This window comes from Branchiostoma floridae, chromosome 5 (genome assembly GCF_000003815.2).
Source record: "Branchiostoma floridae strain S238N-H82 chromosome 5, Bfl_VNyyK, whole genome shotgun sequence".
NCBI classification, from domain to species: domain Eukaryota; kingdom Metazoa; phylum Chordata; class Leptocardii; order Amphioxiformes; family Branchiostomatidae; genus Branchiostoma; species Branchiostoma floridae.
Window position 1 is genome coordinate 14,277,141 of NC_049983.1, and position 19,047 is coordinate 14,296,187.

Sequence of the window (19,047 nt, forward strand, 5' to 3'; positions counted from 1 at the left end):
TTGCTATCTGTGTACCAAAATGTCATGAGTGCGCGATTGATGGTGTATGTGTGGTGGGGTTAAGACGTGACCTTCACTCGGCAAGTGGTTTCGGATCGATTCAGCAGTTCTAGGTCTGACAAGTGGTGAGTTGTTTTTTTCTTCTCAGTACACGCCCAGACTTGCAGTTATTTAATGCGTTAAACAAACGAAATATAGGCCTGAAGCTTTGAGGTAATGCACGATGTGTATAATGAGTCCCTTCTTGGGTGTTCCTGCCAAGGATCGGCAAGACTGCCGAGGGAGGGTGCCGGGGGTCAGGGCTTGCCCGTTGTGGCATCAAGTTGGCTATATAGGAGCCTGTATATAGCTATGAACATGTTACTATTGTTAGACTCCATAAACAAACACCTGTTTCAAAGTAGATTTAATTCTAAACCGTCCGGCTAACTAATATCTTAATACGTGTTCATGTAACTTGTTCAGAAGAGGAGAAAAACATGGCCAGCAAGTGGAATTCCATTTCTGTATCATTTATTGAATTGAACCTTTGGAATGTTAACCACAAGTAACGTTATAACGTAGCACAGTTGCTTGTGATGTCTCCAAATATCATTCATTCAAAGAATTTCACAAGGTCAAGAAATACTTGTCAGTTTGTAGGAATGTACAGTGCTAGATCTGAGTTCTGGCAGATAAATATCAAGATAAATATATTCTTTTAAATATAGATCTATAAAAGCGATAAGACTTAAAATTCACGAATACCTTTTTCAAGATTACACAGCTTTTCAAACATTCACGTTATCAAAATTAATTAACGTAAGAAGTGCACATATTACAATCTATGACTACTGTGTAAACATTTAAGCAGCAAAAGTGAAAGAACAACAACGGGCGGCGTAACAGTTACTGTATCGATCGAGGCGATTTAAATTCACCCGGAACTTTGGCTTTTGCTCGAGCTAACTTTAAGCAGTTTTCTGGAAGAAGGCAGGGGCCTTGTCCTGGAAGAATCCCTCCTTGTTCTCTCCGCTGACGAGGACAGTGGCGGGGAAGGTGCGGGGCCGGTCCGGGTCGTCTGAAGGGTAGGCGCAGGTCGGGACGTACCGCAGCACGAAGCCGCACCGCCGCCGGCTGGAGCGGTTCGGCTCGCTGGCGTGTACGGTCAGCCCGTGGTGTAGGGACATCTGCCCCGCCTGGAGTATAGGAAGGAATCCCGTTACTTGACATGGCCGCATTATCTTAACAGGCAGATTATGATATATTAAAGGCATTCTTTTTGCTTGGAGACCTTTTGTCTGTTACCTGACAAAATATAGATACTTTTCATTACACAGTCGAAATTGATATAAGCACAAAAATCGACAAGTACAGTTTTACACGATTTGTAGCTGTATTTCGCTTCTACAATACTACCAACTACTTCTTTAGTTGTCTTATCTAGTGTGCTGTCTTGAGTGGTAAAGCTACACACCTTGAGAGGACACAGCACTTTGCTAGACTCGTCCACTAGCTCCGTGGGGATCTCCTGGTTAGAAGTCAGCATGTTCCCCTCCTTCTGTGCACTGCCGTGCTCTTGTAGACCATCTTTGTGGCTTCCTACGAACAAAATAAGCAAATTAAGAACACCGCGGTTGAAAGGTGGAGAAAAGAAGAATACCGATCATTGTCCTAGTGACTACATCGGCTCTTTTGTATGCTACTGAAGTACTGTGATTGAACCATAAATGTACAAGTGGTATATAAATCTGTTACGCGAAAGTTAACTCGTGGCCCTTATTACCTGGTATGAAGTAAACTGCTCCGTTCTCAGCGTCAGCATCGTCTATAGCCAGCCACACGGACACAACCGGCCCGCCGTCCACTCCCCAGTACCTGCACAGGACACAGAAAACAAAGGCTCCTGTAGCTGTCACATGTTAATATGTAAACGTCCTGTGAATGAATCGTCGTTTCTCAGGCGGGGTAACGTGCGTAGTCGAGTGGTTAGCGGCCCTGCCTCTGCTGAACTGGAGGCCGTGAGTTCGCTTCTGTCTGCGTCGCTCACCTGACATACACGCTACCGGAAAGGGTTGCAGTCCTGTGCTTGTCGGAAAGAGTTAGGTAAATTTTCCCAGTACAATGAACCTTTAAATACTGTACAAAGCGACTCAGTCTTTTCTGTCACGACCAGTGGAAGGGTAGCACTTCCCTGGGCTAAACTGAATCGATATCACTTTCACTTTCGGGCAAATTGGGTCCTCAAAGTTTTAAGACGTAAACAAACTTCATCCTTGCTTACCTGACGTCTTGGTGCCATGCTACATACGGCTCGACGTCCGGTTTCGTCCCGGAGATTTGGCTGACAGGGTACTTGCAGATGAAGCGGGAGTCCAGCAGGAAGACGTTGGGACCCAGGATGTCCCTCAGGACCGCCACGACGGTGGGGTGGGCCGCCGCCTGCATGGCGAACTGGTGCTGCATGTGGGCGTTATGCAGGGAGTACTGGGCATTCTCCTTACCTGTAAGGTAATGGGTTGACTTTAGAAAACGCTGCTACAAAAAAGTCAAAATGGATTTATGCGTCTTTACCCTGTAAGGTCTACGTCACATTGCTTACCTACCCGGGGCCCGACCGGGCTGTTTGCGGAAACGAAAAATTAAAGTTTATGCCAATAAATATACACAAGGCATGCTGTTGAATTACTTTTGGTCCGTTTTTTGTTTTTGTTGTCCTTCATATAGTACTTTTCATTCCCCAAAATTGCCCGACTGGGCTCCTTTGTGCCTTATGGAGACCTTTTGTATTCAATACAGAGAAGGTCTTTGCTTTAAACTACATGTACGTAGTAATTTCATTGTAAGACTAGAAAACATGCATGACAAAACGAGTAGAACAGAATCGTGCACCCACCGATCTTGCTCTCGAGGTCGTCGAAGTTCCTCCTGAGCGCCGCCAAGTCCTCCCCCTCCAGCACGGTCACACCGGGAAGGTACCCGTTCTTCTCGAAGAACTCTCCGTAGTCTGTTTTTGTCTCAGGCATTTTGGTTGATGTGTTCTGTTCTGCGCCAAGGACGTGTATGACTTTAAATAAAGACGATAGCGTGGCTGTGTCAGCAGTCTGTTATAGAATAGTCGTATCAGGAAGTTTCGGTCGTATTTAAACGATTTTAGGGGATATTTGTGACGCGAGGAAGTGATATGAGCTCTGGTCACATGAGAGAGTAACTTGGACATGACAAATGACTATTTTTAGACATGGGGTGCCGACATGCCCTCGACTACGTACACGGAAATGCCCCAAACCCAGTAAGTAATGGGTTTCCCTGGCGAAGCGCGTGGTTCTGTGGTGGCATGTTTACGAATGATGCAATGGTTTCGATCACTTGCACAATCTATCCTCATCTCGCCCCCTTATATTTCCCTACAGAAAGTCAGCAGTTGATATTTGTTGCGATATCATTTTATGAAAGACTAGTGCGCAGCAAACACAAGAGAATAGTAACGAAAGTAAAGTTGAGTTGATTTGAAAGATGACTATTTCCATTACCCTATCTACATGTACTATGTTTGATATTGGTATAAATAGATTGCTTAACTGTCCGTGTGCTAATTTTCAATAAGAGGAAATATCATTGACGTAAGAAAAACACCTGCAATGGGACGCTTCCTTACTTAAGGAGGTTCTTTTTCCAAGTAAAGGGAATGTGATTGACGTAAGAAAACACCTGTGACGTTTCCTTTCCTTTTCTTAGTGTCTTTGCGACACATCGTGCATCATTTTGTATGGGCTATTAACTTCCCATTGTAGACCTTAGGATGTAGCATGATTGCATGTGTAACAAGTTGTAACATGCACAGTTCGGGTGTGGCACTGGGATTTCTTCTTTGTCAGTGAGCTCACCATAATTTCGACTACATATTCTTCACGATTCCCCACCATACAGAAAACATGAGCAGGTCATCTTAATGTCAAAATAAAGGACATTTTACTATCCAACTATACGGAAACTGCGTTTATACCTATTGTGGCAGTTCTCAACCTCCCTGTATGTTCCACTTGCAGTATTTTTGATCGAAAAAAATACGAACGAAAATTCTCACCATTGATTCTGCACAAAATTGCGATGCCTAGCATCATATTGCCATTGCAGTTAGCCCTAAACGAAAAGAAAGTTCATTCTAATTTTCATGCAAACTTTCGTCTTGTACGGTTTATATGAATTGGGTGTGTGGCATGGTCACTATCAAACTGAACTCGAGTAACCCCTTTTTTGCTGCACCAAACTTCTACATGACAAGGCTATGCATGAACACGTGCGCATGCACAGAGTAGGCGGGTGTCGTTTACGCCTATGTCCGTCATTTATCGATGAATGCTTTGTTTAACATGACCATCAGCGTTTAAGATCTACATTATTCGTTCCCTTTACCTGGAAAACGACGAGGATATGTCCTATTTTTAGGATTTGTCCTTTTGTCCTATAATTAACTCACAGCAGATTAAATAACTGCGTCAACGTAGCCAGACAAAAGCTTTTTGTTAAAACGCTCTCAAGGAAACGAGCCGCCGTGTTGGTCTTGCGGTCATTTCCTTGAGTAGAACAAACTGAACAATAGAATACTAGTATATGCCTACCTATTGACCTCCAGAACGTTGGGGGGGGGGGTGAAGGTTAATGCTGTTCATAACTGCTGTTGCGGTTCACAATCTCTCTTTGTGTCGCACCCTCAGTATATCTGATGGGGGAGAAAGGAGCGAAAATTCTCAATATTGATAATGCAATCACAACATTTGGATATCTAGCATCATACTGTCGCAAAAGTTAGCCTTAGAAGAGAGATCATTTTGATTTTCATGCAAAAAGTTTTGTCATGTAAGTTTGATATGAATTTGGGTTTGTCGCCAAAGTTTGTCAGTAGTAAACGTTAATTGACTGAGACTCGAGTAAGCCTTTTTGCTCGAAACTTCTGTATGGCGAGGATATGCACACATACATGTGTATTAGATATCCAGCGAATTCGAAATGTGTCGTTTGGGACGGACATACCTACGTCATTTATCGATGAACGCTTGTCTATGTCTATCCTGACCATCAGCTTTAAGATGTGCATTTATGTTTCCTTTACTTGGAAAGATTGTCGTGGGGAGAAAAATCACCTCTTTTCTACCAGGATATGTCCTTGGGCCAGGAGATCCATTTCTACATCAGATCAAACATAGATGGAACAATCCAGACAAAAGCTTTGTCGTTAGCAGGTGGATGGTCCGTTTCATTGGGAGGTCTGACCTCTCACGGAAACGAACCATCCACCTGTTGAATTTGAATCATTTCCTCAAGGGAACAATAGACCAGGGAAGGTGTCGTTTGGGGAGTTGCACTTGCGTCATTTATTGATGAACGCTTTGTCTATCCTGACCATCAGCTGTAAGATTTTTAAGTACGTTTTTGTATATTCTACTTGGAAAAGTTTTAGTGTGTACGGAAGTCGCTTCTCCTCCGGATCGCCCAGGATATGTCGCAGATCAAATATAGAACAATCCATATAAAGGCTTTATCATCCAACACCTCAAAGACCTCTCAAGGAAACGAACCGTCCACCTGTTATATTTGAATCATTTCCTCAAGTGAACAATAGTATGTATCGATGACAGCTTTGTCTATCTTGATCATCAGCTTTAAGGTGTATATTTTTCGTTTCCTTTAGTTAGAAAAGTTTTGGTGGGGAAAAAATGACGTCTTCTCGACCAGGAAATGTCCTTGCGCCAGGTGGGCTTTTTCTCAATTAAATTACAGCAGATCAACTAGAGACATAGCCAAACAAACGTTTTTCTTGCCCAACACTTGAAAGTCCTCCCAAGGAAACGAACCATCCACCTGTTAAGGTTGCCCCATTCTGACGTCACAAGTTAGAATCTTCTGCCACCACCCACAGGATATGTGGTCAAGTTCCAGCGGTTTCTTACAGAATTCTGGAATTCTGAAGTATTGGGCTGCAGCAAGTAGGACTGGGAGTGGTGAATGTCTCACCCTTGATGTCATTATCTATTACGAATATACAAGGTTTTGCCCCGCGGCACACAACACATTTTACATTTTCTGCATTTCATCCTTGTTCAATGTTTCTTAGCACTACTGATCATTATAAATCATCTGTCTCTACTTTGTAACAGAAGGCATCAACTTTTATTGATGTTTGTCTTAATTATACAGTGAAGTCGAGTGGACTGTTATTTGTAGATTGTTGGTAGGGCTTGTTTGTTGCTGCTTATACTGTCCGCCCCGAATGACGACAGAAAAATTGTCACGTACCCACCACTATCTTACACGTCACAGTGGGTGTCTTCACTTTACCTGGTCTCATCCGGTAACATTCTAAAAATACTACCTGAATTGTCTTTTAATAGTTGGATTTAATTTTCTAGGGGCTATTTTTCCAAGAAAGAAAATCTCTTTGACGAAAGAAAGCATTTGCGAAAGGACGTTTCCTTTACTTTACGAGTGGTATTTGTTGAGATTGTTTCTTTGTTTCTATTACTTGCTGCCTGCTTAATATTGTCACGTCTTACACATCCCAGTTAATACCCAAATCATCGCTTAGTGGGTTGTACCTCGGCCCATCCTTAAGGAAGCAATTTAAAGTAACATTCCATCTCCCATCTGAATGGCTTCTCGATCACTAGTTACTAGTACACTGTAGTGGATTTTACCTCGGCCCATCCCTAAGGAACTAATCCGATCTCACACGTCACTGCATGTCTACATTGAAGAGGATTTTACCTCGACAAATGAAGTCAACCTAAACATGCTACATGACCTAGGAGCGAGGATATGGATATATTCTTCACTACCTAGTTCGTCCTTGTTGGAACCGGCTTGGTCCAGAGTTATAAGACACTTGCTGAAGAAGTCAACGGCCCCTTTGATTGAGGGGATATACCCCTGTCACATTTCCCACGATCTTCGGGCGTATCGATGGAAGATCGGCCATATCTAAGATCGACAGCGGGTTGCGCATATTTTTTACCTGAAAACCGTCCCTGTCACATATGAGCCATACTTTGCACCTTGTACAATCGCTGTGCGATTAAGTTATTATCATAAGCGAAGCTCGGGCGATTGCCGCAGAACCGTCGTCCGATTGATTTCCGCCAAATGTGACAGGGGTATTACCGGTACGGCCACCGGCGATCTGATCAAGGACGTCATATATAGCGTCCTTAATCTGCCAGGTGAAGCAAGTAAGGCGAAGCCTCCTTCTTATATTTAGACAAGTCTAGACAAGGACACGACTCAGATGGAAACGTGAACTATGGTATCTACGTATACAATCGCCCAGAAAAAGTAAAAGTTATGCACTTTATCAAGGACGTGGACTTTTGTCTCTCGTTAAAAGAAAAAAACCTCTTCAAAAGTGTTTTGAAAATGTTCTTTTTGGACTTTTGGATTTACTAATGCACAATACTTCAACTTAAGACGTTGGTTTACAAAGGTTCCTCTTCCTTTACCTGGAAATGCCCGCCTGTGTGTTTCAAACCGGGCCATATTTAGGCATACCTGTACACCTGAGCGTACAAATGATTACCAAGCTATTATGTCGGTCAACGACTGCTCCAAACTGAGTATCAGCCTGTGCAAAGTACAAAATACGAGGGGTGATCAATAAGTTCTCGGCCTAACTCAGAAATAATAAGCACAACTCAAATTCTGAGGCACAACTTTATAGTATGAAGCCTTTTATCAATATCCTCCAAATTACAAATCATTGGAGTCATTACTTTCCAGGCATTCGTTTTATGCAAATTAGAAGGTAATTGGCGAGAAAAAAGTGGTGTGAATTGTGATCAGACATGTGTGGGTCGAGTTCCCCATGCCGTAAATTAACAAAAGACATTGTCAAAATGTTTGCTAATCATTCTCCTCCTATTTCAAGCAAAAAGAATTGGGTGTCTGACTTCCAGCAGCGCAAGTTCGATCGCACACCTCAGGTCAGGTCAATTGTCCCATTTTTTCCCGTTCTCCCTTACCTAACATTACTGGGTGTCGCCTGCAAAGTAATGATCACAATAATTTGAATTTTTGTACAGATTTATATAAGACGTTATACTTGACATCTATGCTTCGAAATCTGAGCTGTGCTTATTATTTCTCCGTAAAACCGAGGACTTATTGATAATCCCACGTACTTGTATAAAATCTTATATAAATGTGTACCAAAATTCAAATTATTGTGATCATTACGTTGCAGGTGACACCCAGTAATGTTAGGTAAGGGATAACGAAAAAAAGTATCCTATTTGTCCTGAATTAGTCCTCGGCCCCTCCGTTATGAAGTGATGCGGAAATCGTCTGGAGCCTAAAGTCACCTATGCGCTGAGACGACCGCATTAAGCGGGCGTCCAAAAACCGCGCAAAGCAGAAAACTTGTCGAGGGCTGGGCGGGTGGGTCGCTTCAGGCTCCAGACGTAGCCGGAGGGCCACAGGAGGACTGACAGTTTGACATCTCTTAGTATTGTGGGGTCAAAGGGCAACTTTCGGGACCAATGACTAATCAGGTTAAATAGTATCCTATTTGTCCTGAATTAGTCCTCGGCCCCTCCGTTATGAAGTGATGCGGAAATCGTCTTCCGCCTTTGCCCTCTCTGACTTTGGAGCCTTTCCTCTCCTGTCCCCTAATACCTCCCTACAAAGATACTTCCTTAAGGTACCTTCTCGCTCCTTTCCTCTCCCTGTCTACTCTTTCAAATCACTCCCTGTCTTTATCCCTCTCTCATCTTCCCATCCTTATCTTCGCTCTATCACCTTTCCTCTCCCCTTACTCATATGATTCCTTTCTTACTCCTCTCGACTTGTCCCCCTCACTCATCTTGCTCTTCTTTGAACTTTTATCACTAACGTTACATAAACCACACATTCCTAAGTATTCACACTCGTTTTCCCAACACTGATCATACCCACTCCAAATTTACACAGCGATTCAAACATGAAGGAAAAACAGACAAAACTGAACCGTGCTCTGTACTGCATCTGGTAAGTCATCACTGTGCGACACAAAAATCATTTATACACAGACGCACATCAGGCTGCTCACTTCTGTCCTCAATGCCCGTTTCCCGCGCACACCCTTTAGCCAGGCATCAGTCCGGCGACGATACTTACGCACTTCCGCCTAGCAAATCATCCAGCCTCCCGCGGAAACCCATCGCACTGGATTTAGTTACAAAATGTCATGGAAGAACGTACATGACTTCCCGAATCATTCAGCCTTCCGCGGAACCCCTTCGCGCTGAATGATGTCACAGCAAATCACGAAAGAAAATAAACGAGCACAATTTCTCGGATCGTCCAGCCTTCCGCGGAAACCCTTCGCGCTGGATAACGTCACACCATGCTGAAAATACGACTGCACACTTCTCGGGTCATTCAGCTTACTGCGGAACCCCGTCGCACTGAATGATATCTTGCTGTGCTATAAAAAAGGCGTCAAACCAAAGACGTTCTTGGTCAGACCAATCTCAAAACAGGTTTACTCGATTAGTTCCTAACCATCCAGCATCCCGCGGCACCCCATCGCACTGGAAAACGACATGTCAAAATCCATCAAGAAAAATAGGGGAAAAAAATGACTTACAGTCCGTTCCTTGAGCTGTCGGCGGGGTTAGCTGAACTGACCGGCAGGGGCTGGGCGGTGTCGGGGACCGGAGCGCCAGTCGACCCTGATCCTCTGACCGCTGTCCCTTGTAGCACTGTGCCCTGAAGCCGCCTCCTCAGGTTCCCTGGTATTTATTATCTCACAACTTTATTCAGTACAAAGAAAACATGGTTCACAACATAAAACATCACAGCCTAACAGGTTCCATGGCGCTTCTTGACCCCTCTCTGCTGCTAAAGCTTGTGCAGGCCACCAACGGGTCCTATCGGGCCACACATCTGGCGAGGTTGATGATGGCGTGTCCCGGAGCTGGGTGGTGGTGTGTCCCTCGCATCCCTGTTGTTGGAGGGGGAGAGCGTCAGACCTGTATGAACAACACGTGAACCATGAGATAGTGGGGAGGGACGGGCGCCCGGCAACAGGTCCGGTCCCAGACAGACAAGTCTAAAACAAACGCATCTTCCACACCGCCCAGCCCCCCCACATGCGAGCGAGCCGCGTTACGTGGCGTAAGGCTGGGTCACGCGCGCCCACAACATCCAAACGCGCCTTACAGATACACACTCATACACATGCAAAACAAACTCCAAACTAATGCAAAATATTAGCGGAAACCCCATACACAGCCTCGACGTTCAATCTAGGAAAGCAAAAGAAAATTCTACCTTGCCAAAACAGAAATGACACCCAAATCGTACCGGCTGCAGCCTTCGAAGCTCAGAGGGGTTGGCTGAACGCTACGACAAGCTCTCTCAGCGGGGTGACGTCTGATCCTGAAAACAAAGAACCAGGAGGGGGGGGGTCGCCATCTTGCCTCCTGGAACATGCCATCGTCGTTCTCTGTTCCTGCCTGAAATATTCACGAAAATCAAAAAATGACATCAAAATCTGGAAACTCTCGTTCTGCTCCACACCTCAGCAATAAAAGCCAACACCCACAGCTTTCCTTCGCGGAGGATCACTATGGATACAAAAACATAACCAGGACAAAAGAAATTCGAGAGAACCACCATCTGCCATGTGGGCACCAACTATCTGCTTGGAGTAGCTGTCGGACCCTGCTAAAACATTCACAAAGGCACGAAAACACACAAGAATCAATCAGCTTCACGCAGAACAAAACGCCAGCCTGAACGAAAAAGGCGTCCTAAACTCGTCCCGGCCTAAGAAGGAAGAAAGGCTTGAAACTGTAACGAAAATGGCGTAAAGCAGTCACCCCTGCACTCCGGAACATTCCTCCCTCAAAAATCAAGTATTCATATGCAAAAAACAACAGACAACGCAAGGATTAAAATGATATAGCTGGCAGCCGGAATTCCAAGCGGTGCTAGAAAGGAAACACAAACAGCGAGAACCATAATCAGTAAAGGCCGCTCCGAACCTCTAACGAAGCACACACAGGAGTAAAGAGACGAGAGAAACACACGAAAAAGTACCAACCGACCGCGGAACCAAATCAAACCTTCCGTGGAAAGAACGTGTCCTCCCGAGGGTTAAATCAAAACGTGACCGCCAAGGCCTCGAGCCGTAGCGTGCTTCCCTGCGGCGTCGAAAAACCAACATCACTGCTGGGCAGGTTTTCTGCTTTGCGTGGTGAGCAGAAGTGGAGGGGTCCGTCGTAGACGAGGACCACAGGAGGACTGACAGTTTGACATCTCTTAGTATTGTGGGGTCAAAGGGCAACTTTCGGGACCAATGACTAATCAGGTTAAATAAGTGGACAATTGATCTGAAACCTGAGGTGTGCGGGTCAAATTGTCTGATCACACTTCACCCTTCTTTTTCTCGCCACTTACCTTCTAATTTGCATAAAACGAATGCCTGGAAAGTAATGACTCCATTGATTTGTAATTTGGAGGATATTGATAAAAGGCTTCATACTATAAAGTTGTGCCTCAAAATTTGAGTTGTGCTTATTATTTCTGGGTTAGGCCGAGAACATATTGATCACCCCTCGTATCTACTTGATAATTGTACAATTGCTGGAATTCGCACCAGCGTAAAACCAATATTGAAATCCTGTTTAGGTTGTTTTCGGATAGAGATGGTCGCATCCCAAGCTGCCGAGGTCATTCCACCTACCTTGTTTTTGTCAAGTTGCTATTTGAAAAAAAAACGTACAGAAATATTGACACTAGTTTTGTATGTTAGCCACAACTGACACAATTCACTTGATTTGGAAATATCATAAAATCAAGGGAGGTAATATTAATAAATTTGCCTATGGACACTTGTTCTTCTGTAAAAATACATTCAAGTGCTCATCGAGAAAAGGGATGGCACCGTCCACATGGTGCTGTACATGTATTGTCTACCCGTTTTCTCTGATGTTTGTGATGTGATATTAGGTGACAAGAAATGTGTCAAATCTCTGGTTCGTGTCTAGCACATGTTGCTCCATTCTGACGTCACAAGTTAGAATCTTCTGCCACCACCCACAGGATATGTGGTCAAGTTCCAGCGGTTTCTTACAGAATTCTGGAATTCTGAAGTATTGGGCTGCAGCAAGTAGGACTAGGAGTGGTGAATGTCTCACCCTTGATGTCATTATCTACTACGAATATACAACTTGTTTTGCCCCGCGGCACACAACACATTTTACATTTTCTGCATTTCATCCTTTTTCAATGTTTCTTAGCACTACTGATCATTATAAATCATCTGTCTCTACTTTGTGTCAGAAGGCATCAAATTTTATTGATGTTTGTCTTAATTATACAGTGAAGTCGATTGAAGTGTTATTTGTAGATTGTTGGTAGGGCTTGTTTGTTGCTGTTTATACTGTCCGTCCCGAATGACGGCAAAAAAAATGTCACGTAGTACGGTACCCACAACTATCTTACACGTCACAGTGGGTGTCTTCACTTTACCTGGTCTCATCCGGTAGCATTCTAAAAATGCTACATGAAATGTCTTTTAATAGATGAAGTTAATTCTCTTTGGCCTATTTTTCCAAGAAAGAAATTATCCAGGACGTAAGAAGTGCTTGCGAAATGATGTTTCCTTTACTTTGGAGTGGTAAATATAGAGAATGTTATGATCTCTTTGTTGACTTGGAATTTTCTGTCTGCCAAAATGACGCAGGAAAATTGTCAAGTTGCAACAGCCATGGGCAATCACAGTGGATTCCTTCATAATCACTTAGTGTGCTTTACCTCGGCCGGGCGGCCCATCCTAAGGAAGTAATATGCCACTGGGGATGTCTCATTGGATACCCATTGGCCCATCCTTAAGGAAGTAACCCAATCTCATGCGTCAATGGGTGGCTTCACTAAGTGGATTTTACCTCGGCGAAGGAACTTAAACATGCTACATTACAAAATGGAAAAGTCTTATCACTCTGGACGAAGTATGTTCCACAAAGGACGAACTTAGTGAAACTTGTATCCATTCTCACGTCTTGAACCTTGAGTCCGGAGTGAGGATTTTTTGTTGCAGAATAATCGCACTGACACACACACACACCGATTATAAGGTCAACGACCCATATGCATGGTTGAGGCCTGGCTTCACCCATCAGCCTATTAGGTTGCCTCAAGTTGAGGCGTTATCGGTATATGCCACCAGCGACCTGATAGGTGAACCCAGCGAGACAAAGCCTGCTTCTCATATCTAGACAAGGAAACGACTCAGATGGAAATGTGAACATGGTTATCGAATCATCGAGCAGTATAAGTGAACCCTACGTACTTGAGGTCTGTCAAGCATGTAGAATTTTCTTTCTCGTTATCAGGAATAATCTTTGAAAATGTTATATGTGGACTTTTGGATTTACGTGCATAACTTCAACTAAAGAAGTTTAAGAAGGTTCCACTTCCTTTACCTGGAAAAGCCTGCCTATGTGTTTCAAACCGGGCCATATTTAGGCATACCTGTACACCTGAGCGTACAAATAATTACCAAGCTATTATGTCGGTCAACGACTGCTCCAAACTGACTATCAACCAGTGCAAAGTACAAAATATCTACTTGATAATTGTGCAAACTTTCATTTTCATTGCTTGGGAAAAGTCTGCCTAGGTGTTTGTACAACTTAGCGAACAGCCAACCACTAGCTCTTGAGTCGGTCAACTATGGCTTCAAAATAATTACTGTTAAGTTAAAAGTTAAAGTTACCCTTACATCTGTGCAGATGCTTTTGGGGTGGCGCCCATCTCCATTTCGAGTAGCCCTTGGGCCACACATGTGCAAGCCACTACAGCAGGGGGCTGGTCCGCTGGTAGTGATGTGTGTTTAACTTCCATACTCTTTCTCTTTAGTGCTGAGTGCTAAGCAGAGAAAGCAGCATGAACCATTTTTAAAGTCTTTGGTATGACCCGGCCGGGGTTCGAACTCACGACCTACCGAATGCAAGGCGAACACTCTAACCACTAGGCCATTGCACCGGACAAAGTACAAAACATCTTGATGTAAACTTTCCTCTTCCTTTACCGGGAAAAATTGTCCATGTGTTTTGGCCTTACTAGAGCTAAGCTATTTTTGTAATCTTAATTGCAAATTTTCGATGAGACAAAATTCTTCTTCTACCTGGAAAAATTCTTCTACCTGTTTCAAACATGGCCATATTCAAGCGAACAGTCAATGACGAGGAAACTATTTCGGCGCCAGCGGTCAATAACGGTGATAAGAGTGCAAACCGTTCCGAACAAAGTTCTTCAGGTTGAAAGCTGGTCTACTCATAGAGCTCCATCGATTTTGTAAAAAAATCGTAATATCGAGGTTTCTGTCAAACTTTCCTTCTCGTTTCCTTGGCCTTGAAAGTACACCACGGTGATGATTTTGTGCTATGCGCTCATTACCACTGTTAATCAAGCGACAACGGGCTTGCTTTTGTAAACTTTAAGAAAGGAATGGCTACAGGAAAAATCCGTTCACTGAACACGGAAACCCTGTCTTACTATAAGAGCCAGTATCTAATAAGTTAAATTATTTCTTTGTTTCTTAAAACAAAGGGAATATGAGCCTTGTCAGTTTGCTAGAAAGTTTCATTTTCTTTTTTGTATAGAAATGTTACTTTTCATTGGTTAGTAGATGTTCTCAATAAGAAAAATTTATCTAGACTTTGTCGTTGTGACTTGCTTGAAAACTTTTTCTTGTCTTGTCTTGTCTTGTCTTGTCGCTACATAATACACGATATCTCTACTCTAGTAACCCAGGCAACATCAGCACGATTTGAATGTGTCATCAATAATTTATTAGATGTTGTTCCTCATATAGATATACATGATGAACTGAACTGATGATAAATAAAAACTTGTGGCTTACACAATCACAAAATATATTTTTGGTTCTAGTAAATGTATGGCATAGTTGCACTTTATAAGCGCGTTTCACATATCAACTAGTGAAAGAAAGCTTAATATGACAAGATAATATGCTGTTTTATCGATTATTGCAACCAGCCATTTCTTTACTGAATGATAACAAGCTCATAAATACGGATAATACTTATCAATATTTGCTGGTAATCCTCATAACATGGCAGGATTATAAATAAATATGAATTCAGCAAAATTTTCAAAGCTGTGCCTGTTTGAAGCTTAAGTACATTGTCGTTATTTTTTTGTTTATTCATAGCTGCTTACACATTGTAGTGATACTAATGTCCACTCAGTAACAGGTGCCTCACATACTGCCTTACGTTGGGCCCTAGTTTATATACACATTTAAAACCTGATCGTTTAGCGCTAGCAGAATGATAATACCCGTTCCACGGGCTCGCTATACACTCCAAACTTTACTGTTCATTGACGAGGTATACATGGTTATTTCAGGGACAACTCAACATATCTGTAAGTTCTGAGCAATCTCTAAGATTCTCTAGTTTCTGTACCTTCCCCACACACTCCTGTACTACACTACCCGGAAGTGCCGCCTCGGCGTTGTCTCGAAACTTGGCGACGACGTCTTCCTGTCTCAGCGGGCGCCTCCAGTGGCCGTACGGCTCCGTACAGCGTGCCGTCACGACGGTTCCGTCACGCAGCCGCACCTCGACGTCCACGTACATGGTCTCGAAACACTTGATGTTATCGGGGGGATGGCGGATGTCCGTGCGGCGCAGAAGGTTCCTGAGCTCGGGGCGATGCAGCAGGGCTGGCCCGAAGGACTGGCGGCGGACCGTCCCGTCCAGCAGGGTGGTGCAGACGTTAAACTGGAAGGAGTGGCGAGCCTCGTGTTCACACTTCGGGATGGGGCGATTCACGTAGCCACATCTGTCAAGAAATGCTAAAGTTAGTGACTTTGATATCCATGATTTCCAGGTTGTGCCTTTCCTCATTCCCTTTTTAGAAATAAAGGGCAATGTAGTATTCATTTCAAATGGAAGAACAAACTCTGCAAAGCTTGCCTAACTTGATTACTGATCAATGACTTACTTGGGCGCATGCACGACCACCTGGCGGATGTTGTCCGTGTCTACAGTCCCGTCATGGCGTGCCAGCTTCCCGCGTACCTCGGCGGCGGCGTCCGAGGCCCAGTGCGTGCCCAGGTGTGCCGGGAACCGCTTGATCGCCACGTCCTGAAATTTCACAAATGTCATTAATATCTAAACGCCGCTGTTAACGTACTTTTTGCTAAGTTTAGGATAATGCACGGTTATTTCAATGACACCCTGAACGACTGCTCAAAATACACAAATTCCATTTTATCTTTTACTTGGCTATAACTTGTCGCGACGCTGTTTTAGGAACAAACGCTACGTAGCTTAGGCTACCAAGACAGAGAACACTGTGAAACCTCACCTGTTTGTCCAGCAGGTGCCCACCGTTGAAGTCTTGTAGCGTCTCGGGGACGAAGTCGTCGAAGAAGGCGCAGAAGCCGCTCCGCATGTCTAAGATGTGGGGGTTCCCTTTCATCCCCACGGAGGCCAGCAGCGCCGCCTCCAAACCGAACCTCGCCGCGTTCCCGGCGTGCAGCGGCTTGGCCGTGGTGCCAGCGTTCGCCATCGGAGCACCTGTGAAGGGAAAAAATGTTTTTGTTTTTTTTTAATATCTACTTTCGGACAGATTAGGACAATGTGACGCTACGCTCAAGTTAGTAGATTATTTTAACAGTGCCACATACAAAGTGCAGACAGAAGGTAAAGGTAGTATTTTACCTCCCCGACTGAAGTTAGGTACCCATTTTTACACCTGGGTGAGGCGAGGAAGGTCATGTAAAGTGATTTTTCTCAAGGACACAACGTCGGGGGCACGGCGAGCATCGAACTTGGGACCTCTAGCACACACACTCCACCACAGACGGCGCCACCAAGGGGAACATTTAATTCAATTCAAAGATTTTCTTTTAAGCATTTTGCAACATAACATTCTGCATTTGTGCTGGTGGCTTTGACCCTGAACAGGAAGCATTGTGTGGAAGCCGGGGCCTAACCGCAATTTAAACGCACTGCTACACAGGTTCCCTTTTTACCTGCTGCAGCAGCTTCACGCTCACTTACACATCTAAAACCCTCTAAGCCCAAAGTCAATTCCTAAATCGTGTAAATGTTTAACAGCTTACCTGCATAAGATGCGGCAGCGGACATGGCATTCCGTACGCGGGTGGGATCATGCTGCAGTAGCTTGGCACACGCGGCGGCGCTGCCCATCACCCCTACCACTGCGGGCGGGTGGAACCTTCCAAACACAAATGAAACATAGTAAGTCACGTACATCCCTCGATCACAGTTTCCTTGTAAGAAATTTGTGACAAACATAGCATTTGAACTACATTAAAAAAATAGAATGACGTCTGCCTGTAAAAAGATAAAATTCAGTCGAACCCCGGTATGTTTGGTACAAGTCACGGTCATGTTCACTTTTTCACTTTATCTTAAAAATTGGCCCTACCTCCATGGGATGTTCTTGGCCTGTGCCGATGTCCTCAGCAGCCGGCCCTGTACCTCTATCCCCACGGCAAAGGCCTGGAGCAGTTCCCGCCCGCTGACCGTGCTGACGGGCCGCAGGAGATCGGTCAGCGCCAGGAGGGACGCCAGCACCGGCGCGCTGGGGTGCGTGGCAGGGTGCCAGGTGTCGTCGAAGTCCATGGAGTGCGCGCTGACTCCGTTGGCGAAGGCGGCCAGCGGCGCTGACGTGGTACGGTCCTTCCGCCCCAGGAGTGCACAGGAACCCGCGGGCTCTGGTATAACGCCCTGTGGGAGAAAACACTGTCGTTTCAATAGGCAAGTCTCAGCAAGGGCAGTTCTGATTGTTTTGATCCATGTTGCCAAGAAAAAGCCCCAAATAATCGTAGGCGAAACACTACCAGTTTGTGGCGTCTGAACTACATTTTTAAAGCACTAGACCCTTGAGAACTACATATCAACAGACAAAATCATTCTATAACGATGATCTTTCTTAGTCGTGGTTTCATGCACGTTAATCCAGTTTGTTCAATCGGAGCTTTTTCCCCACCTGTTGCGCCAGGCTGTACGCGGCCACCATGCCGGCCACCTCGGTGGTAGAGCCGACCACCATGACCCCCAGGGTGTCCAGGATCATCCTCTTACACCTGCGTAGCACCACCGGGGACAGGTCCGAGTAGGACGTGCTGGCTACGTAGTCTGCCGTGTGTGCCGTGGCGCCCTCACTGGTCTTGTCTGGGTCTAAAGAAACGGAAACATAAATCGAGTTTGAAACAAATTAAAATAAACCGCACCGTAACAACATTTACTTTGAACGTTCTTGTATCAGAACAGCTACAACAGTAAAATAGATTCTTTCTGAAATTTCAACATGAAGAAAACATATGTATCTGCATCCTTACCGACTGGCGCTGGTGCAGGGATTCCGTGCATGGGGCGCTCCTGCGCCATGGGGACGGACAGCGCCCCGCCCGGCCGGCCAGCGGGCGTCCATCTCTGCTGGAGTGTTCTGGTCCCGTCCGAAGCAGCGGTGAACCCCCGGCTGCCCGTCAGCTGTGACAAATTCAAGTGCAAGACCAATCATTAGAACCACTGGGGTACGTAAGAACATTTCATATACATTTCGCGACAAGTATAACAAAATTTCCTGACAATTTTTTGGAAACAAAAACGTGTAACTGAATAAAGTAGAGTAAAAAAACTCTTGCCTTATATCCAAGAGTACCTGTCCTAAGATTCAGAAGCCTGGCCATTGTTCTAATACAGTGTTCAAAAGTTAATGAAACTAGCGACACAGATATCTAAAGCGCTTTGAAAAAAAAGACATGAAAATCTAGTTTTATATGGCAGAACACTACGGTCATTGCTATATTTAGGAGCAACTTCTACTGTCAGAAATTTTCCACTAACCGTAATACGCGTTACCATGGTTACTAAAACAATGTGACACCATCTACTGAAATACTCCCTGTGACCGTAAGGGGTGGTAATTGTATCTTTCTACGCATGCGCCATTAGATGGTAGGGGTACACGAGAGCGTTTGTGATTGGTGCATTTCAGTCACCGATATGTAATGATTGGTGCGTG

General features: G+C 44.6%; 2 protein-coding genes across 2 annotated transcripts; both read right to left on the reverse strand.

The window, feature by feature from the left end:
* Positions 1-491: 491 nt before the first annotated feature.
* On the reverse strand, positions 492-3,146 carry LOC118416720 (probable alpha-ketoglutarate-dependent hypophosphite dioxygenase). Its single transcript, XM_035821933.1, has 5 exons — positions 2,876-3,146; positions 2,264-2,483; positions 1,766-1,857; positions 1,457-1,581; positions 492-1,178 (listed from the first exon to the last, which is right to left on the reverse strand). Exons 1-5 carry the CDS (start codon positions 3,003-3,005, stop codon positions 951-953), a joined length of 795 nt encoding a protein of 264 aa, XP_035677826.1. The 5' UTR covers positions 3,006-3,146; the 3' UTR covers positions 492-950.
* An 11,624-nt stretch (positions 3,147-14,770) lies between these two features.
* On the reverse strand, positions 14,771-18,911 carry LOC118416711 (cis-aconitate decarboxylase-like). Its single transcript, XM_035821914.1, has 8 exons — positions 18,668-18,911; positions 18,362-18,512; positions 18,010-18,200; positions 17,446-17,747; positions 17,117-17,232; positions 16,357-16,568; positions 15,991-16,133; positions 14,771-15,828 (listed from the first exon to the last, which is right to left on the reverse strand). The coding sequence occupies exons 1-8, from the start codon at positions 18,710-18,712 to the stop codon at positions 15,387-15,389; spliced, it is 1,602 nt and encodes a 533-aa protein (XP_035677807.1). The 5' UTR covers positions 18,713-18,911; the 3' UTR covers positions 14,771-15,386.
* Between the last annotated feature and the right edge of the window lie 136 nt (positions 18,912-19,047).